Source organism: Echiichthys vipera (assembly GCF_963691815.1).
Source record: "Echiichthys vipera genome assembly, chromosome: 13".
In the NCBI taxonomy this organism is placed as follows: Eukaryota; Metazoa; Chordata; class Actinopteri; order Perciformes; family Trachinidae; genus Echiichthys; species Echiichthys vipera.
This window is the reverse complement of record NC_139838.1, coordinates 9,019,580-9,025,683: the sequence shown is the minus strand read 5'-3', so window position 1 is coordinate 9,025,683 and position 6,104 is coordinate 9,019,580. Positions and strand designations below refer to the sequence as shown.

Genomic DNA, 6,104 nt, shown 5'->3' with positions numbered 1-6,104 from the left:
GTACATAAGGGCATTCAGTTTGTACACTGACTGTAAAAAGTAGGTAACTTGGAACTCCTGTGTCTTCTGTTCATTGTGCGTATTTCTCTTGAAGCCTATTGCCCCCATGGACTTCCATCCTGCGTCCTTGAGCAAAGCACACATTTTCAGATTCATATAAAAGCATGTTTACATGCTTTAAAGTAAAAAAAATTCTTATATTATCCGTCTGAATATACCTGCATTGACCTTCTGTCTCAAACACTACGTTTTAGCACCTGTCTTTTTAAGCCCAAAAAGCAGTGTGTTCTGATTGGTCGGCGTTTCCGGGTATTCCACATCTGCGCTCTTGGCGTCTCTGCACCGTCATTGCAGCCGGGGAATGACAACACTGTAGCGAATGCAACAGGAACAATAATACAACAATAAAGAAATGAACAAAATAAATGAACTTTATTGTTTTTTATTTTAAGAGGTAAATACTGAAATTGTTCTCAAAAAATCTTTGTCTGTTGCACGTTGACTTTGGTGCACAGTGTGAACAGTCACAGAAGTATCTAGTATGACTGATCTGAGTGCAACATCGTGTGCATTTAACAGTTATGTATGATATGGCATACAACAGTACTTTACACAGTATAGTATTATGCTCAGAAATAAATTGCATAGATGTGATAATATATATATCCTAACCTACTATATGGACCACTTCCATCATACTCAGTTTTAAGGCCACTGGTTAGCTCACTCTGCGCTGTATGATTAAACTGTTTCACAGGGACATTGGAACAAATAACTTGATACATTTAGTCGGCAGCTTAAACCATTCAAGTGGCTTTGGTGGTTTTGTCATAGGTTACTTCAGGTTTCAGAATGAGATTTTTTTCCAGTGCTGCCCTGTCTAATGTTAGAGGCCACCGTGTGCATTTTAAGTGACATATTCGTGATATAACAGACGACCTACGCGCACGTTAATCTCCACGCTGGGCTAGATCAAGACGCCCTTGTTGAAATGTCATAGTTAAGTGTGTGCTTCAGAGTGCAGCTGGAGAACAGTTCAAGAACCAGTTTAGCTCAACTGCCTTCATGGATTTGCTGTCAACGGCCTGGCTGCCTGCTCACGTGGCATGTATGTTTTCTTTGGTGGTAAGACTTTAAAGGGGAACAAAAAGAAAAACCCAGTGTGTTATTTTCATGGCCTAGGAAAGTCAATCAGTATTTGTGAACATGAGCTACTTTCTCTCAAAGCCAGAAAACAAGAAAGTAAGGGCCCGTACTCATGCCGCATATTATTGCCCCCTCAGATTCATTGTTGTTAATGTAAAAAACATGGAAGCGCTAATACACTAGCAACACTGGTGCGGCATGCCATCACCTAGTTTTCAGCACCGTGTGTTAAACAAAATTAAACTGTTGGTGTAGCGCCCGACCGATGCACCTCGCATTTTCCGTTTGGTAAATGATGCAGCATGTGTACCACCATATAAAGTGTGGAGCTGCTCTACAGACAATGAATGGGAGACAGATTTTCTTTTTTCTTTTTTAAACCCAAATGAGCTTCATCCTATTGTAGTGTTGTCAGTTGTGAAACAAAGAATGTCCCAACATACTCAGAACATTCTCCGGTTGCTCTGTCTCATCTTTAACATATTTCCAATTCATTGTTTGTGGAGCAGCTCCACACTTAACACTCGATGACATCACAAATTTGAGTTTAGCATTGTAGTTTTTGGATTTGGGACGGACTGGCTAATCATCTTAACACCGTCGTCGACCATAGGAATAAGCTGTTTGGATTTTGAAAATGGCCGTAGTTCCCCTTTAATATCTCCTTCCTCCATGCCTATTGAGTGTTTCCCCACAAGAGGCACTGGAGAGCAATAATGTTACTGCCTAATGAGGACACATCAACATAAGGCCTACGCACATGCATACCGGTGGAGGTAAAAGGTGGAAGCGTGCCAGTAAAAGTGGACAAGACCACAACATGTAATGCAGGGTTCATTAAAAAAAAGGCTTTTTAAAATATTGTATGAGGTAGTGACTGCATCTGATGTGTTTGTTACACCGTAAGGATACAAATGTGTTTTTTGGTTAGGAAACTCCACATGCGTATATTTCAGCATGGTGCCCGTGGATTCGTTAGCACCTTGGAAAAATATGTACAATTGGCTAAACTCAACTTTAGAAGTAAACTGATGTCAACTCAGAAGTCCCATTTCAAAGTGTTTGATGAGCTTTGTAGAAACCACTGAAGTGACGACATGTTGGCAGGGCAACAGGAGCCCCTCCAGTATTTGGAGGTGACATAACAATAGCTCGTGCGACAGATGAACTGCAGGCTTGCCGTCACTTGGAAACGGCCTGCTCCTCCATACCAGCCTGTGTCATGAGCTCAGACACGTTCTTCTCAAGGTCATCAATGCGGGTTCCCACCTCATCTAGTGTGAAAGTGAAGGAATAAATCTGCCAGAAACTATACTTGTTGTCCAGTTAGAACCAGACAGCGACAACACAATACAGCAACCAATAGTGACATTATAATAATGTTTTACATTATCCCCCATGCAAAGATGTCATCCCTGCTAAAAGACAAAGAAATGTGCGTCTTTCCCATGCTTTTTTTCTGCTCTTACATACATCAAATAGGCCAGAGACTGTTTTTTTTCGTGTATAAACTATTGATATAGATTATTAACAGAGAAATGCGGTAGAGATGATAACAGCCGGCCGTGGCTAACACTGATTAGCGAGGGGCAGAACAGGCATTAAAACATCTTTTTGTAATCACTAATGCTGCTCAAAATAACATCAAACCTCTGCAGTAGCATGAGAAGAGTCCCTACACATAAAACAAAGCACCAACAATGTAGTTAGTGAACCCAGAGTTTATTAAAAGACTGTTTTGAAAGATTTACCAACTGGCCGCTGTACCAGCTCCTCTCATAGTGAAGTCCATTCAAGTGGATTACCGAATGCAATCCAAAAGGAAGGAGTCCATTGGTGCTTCTTTTTGGGACTCTTCTCATGCTGCTGCGGAGGTTTGCTGTTATTTTGAGCAGTATTAGTGGTTAAAAAAGCCGTTTTAATGCCTTCACTGTAATGCCCCGAGCCCCGAGCTAATCAGTGTTAGCAACTCTGGATATCTCTGTTAATAGTTCATACAGGAAAAAAAAAAAAAACTGTCTCGATAGCTTATTTGATGTATGTAAGTGCCGGAAAAGACCATTGGGTGATTTAACACCGGAATTACACTTTAAACGTTTTCATTATTAATTTACAATGGTGACGCTACCAAGTGTGTTGTAAACATCGGGTCATAAAGGGGAACGGGACTGGGCTGCAAGGCTAAAAGAGGAGTGTGCAACGCTACTTTGGGCCTTTTCCCCACTTGACATATTAGCAGTAGCAAATGCACAGGTGCAAATCATAAAATGAATGGCTATTTAAGACTATCTGTAACACCTGTGCCTTTTCACATTATGATAAGTCCAAATATCTACTGATGCCTCAAGCAGAGACCGCAATTTATATGTGTAGCTTCGTCACCCACTGTGTTTTTATTTTTCCAATATAAGTTGCATTTAACAAATGCATATCTAATATGTATAATAATTAAGATAGAAGTTAAAGTGAGTTCGAACGTCCCCCAGTGGCCACGCGTGCTCCTACAGGTGTGAGTTTGACAGGGAGGACACGTCTTTGATTAGTACGTGCTCCCAGGTGTGTTTTATACGTGCAGGCTTTCACCTTACTGGACCCCGCTTTCGGTCAGACCACACACACGATAATCAAAGTAACGCTGCGTCACTTCGGAGATAAACCGGAAACGCCCCAAACTGCCCAGCCTGAGTGTGAATAGTTAACGATACAGTAGGAACATGTTACAAAAAGGATATTTTTGGTCTCCAGCTGTTCAGACATTGCCTGGAATTTCCCCTGAAGTTGCTGCATCGTTTCCTCCATCTAAAGGCGAAGGAAAGCGTCAGAAAGCAGGTATTTATGCGGGTGTTTGCTCGCTCTGCCAGCTCACATCAGTCAAACTTACCACCCGTGTCATGTCCGCAGCTACTTTGCGGTCTGTTTTCGACATCCTTTCTTCAACATGACCTTTCTCTTCCCGTGGAGTCTAAATCTCGGCCGTGCACCCTGACAACAGTCGGGTTATTTGGTTAAACTGCGCCGCACTCAGTTTCCCCTCAGAGACGTTAGCAGTGACTCCCGTAACTTTGCGGCAAGTTGAGTCGCCAGAGCGACAACAATGTGACTTCCCCTTGAAGTGTCCGTCCTTTCAAAATAAAGGTCAGCTGACGAACGCACCAAATACAAGGCTATTACGTTTTCATATCCAGTCACAAGGAGTATATTGTATGTCCACTCCATTATACACCCCTCATAACATCACAGTTATGCTGATAAGTGTCAGTCAAGGAGGATATGAGTTATATATTAAGTTTAAACAATATTTCATTATCTTGGGTTTCAAAACAACACAGACAAAAGCCATCACCAAACACCAAACATGCCAAACTATTTAAAAGCATGCCATACTAAAATAATAATTGCATAACAATTACATAATCTGTTCAATTATAACTTTATGAAAATGCATGGGATCTCGATCTACATGATGCAGTTTTGGTGTAAAGATTTAAAATGTCAGTCTGTATAGTTGGTAGCTTTGGTGATATTGGATGTTATCTCATTTAAGTCAGGGAAACGTATCTACAATACCACATTTTAACGGGCTGTAATTGTGTACCTATGGGAACATCTTTATGTGACATGTTATACGCTTTTATTTTAAAGATACATGTTCCCGGACTTCCGCTCTCATGCTCACTTACATTTCCCAGGTTGACAGCCGTACTGGTACGTATGAATGGGTACATTTGGGCAGATCCTCCTTTATCCTGTCAGGCATGTGTGCTGTGTGGTGACGGGAACACACTGAATTTATATATATATATATATAAGAGATTATCTCGGATTATGGTGACAGATGGGAGATGAGAGGCTGTCTGCCATGAGGGTTACATAACTTTCATTTAAACCTTTATAAATCTGTATAATCTGGATTTTGTGTCAGTGACAGTCACTCCTGCTCAATATGTTGCATATGAAGTGTGTAACGTGTGTGTGATGTGCTAAGCAATGAGCCATCTAAAATAAACCAGGTTATTAAATATTAAAAAAGAAAATGAAGCTGCTCTACTACAGGGCAAAACACGGGCAGGGTGAGATTTTTCCACTCGCTGTTATGCCCCTTCTGCAATGGTTGTGCTCTATATAAAATATGGATTAACTGAGTAAGAGGTTCCAGGGGGAACAAATGAGCTATGGGCCACAATTAAGGGTCTGAGGGAACGACCACTAGAGTTAGTGCACTCAGGAGATGAATTGACTTTATCATATAATATATTTAATTACCTGTATCACTGGTGATACGCGTAATTGAATATGCTGATTATTTTTTATTGATTGATTGATTTGAATGTTTTATTTCGAATATATAAATCAAATAAAAACAGACAGAATAATAATAATAATAATAATAATAATAAAGCAGAAATGATTATTCCATTGCAGGCACACAAAAATCAAACATAAATAATAAAAAAACACGTACAAAAATAATTTAAGCATAAAAATAAATATTTTATACATTAATTCCAGCATATTAAGCCCACATCCTAATATTTTTCTCTTGTATCGATTACAACTAAATCATTTTATATTAAACTAAATATTATGTTATAATTACAAATGTTCAAAGACAGAGCTTAATAAATAACCGTGTATATTTATATTCCTCCACACTGCTCACACAGCCGAGCTGCACGTTTTTCAGCCGGGTCGTGTGTGAACTATGTTGATTGAGTCGAACATCTTTGTCGTGACGCGTGACGTTTCAGGAAGTGTAGGCTTTTCCGTAGAAAAGAAACCTCCAGATGTCTTTATACATCCATACAAACCCTTAATACTGTGAACGCCCAGTCAGTGAGTAAAACATTGTAATGTAGGGACCCTGTGCAGTATTGCTATTTTGTTGCTAGTTGTCTTTCTAATTTCATGGAAAGGCTTTTTAAAATAACATTTCAGATATCGGGGGAGTTTCTTTTTGG

General features: G+C 39.9%; 1 protein-coding gene across 1 annotated transcript; it reads right to left on the bottom strand.

Moving 5' to 3' along the window:
* Positions 1-475: 475 nt before the first annotated feature.
* hsbp1l1 (heat shock factor binding protein 1 like 1) lies at positions 476-4,199 on the bottom strand. The gene is made up of 3 exons (XM_083925286.1): positions 4,028-4,199; positions 3,879-3,945; positions 476-2,423 (listed from the first exon to the last, which is right to left on the bottom strand). Exons 1-3 carry the CDS (start codon positions 4,070-4,072, stop codon positions 2,329-2,331), a joined length of 207 nt encoding a protein of 68 aa, XP_083781412.1. The 5' UTR covers positions 4,073-4,199; the 3' UTR covers positions 476-2,328.
* Between the last annotated feature and the right edge of the window lie 1,905 nt (positions 4,200-6,104).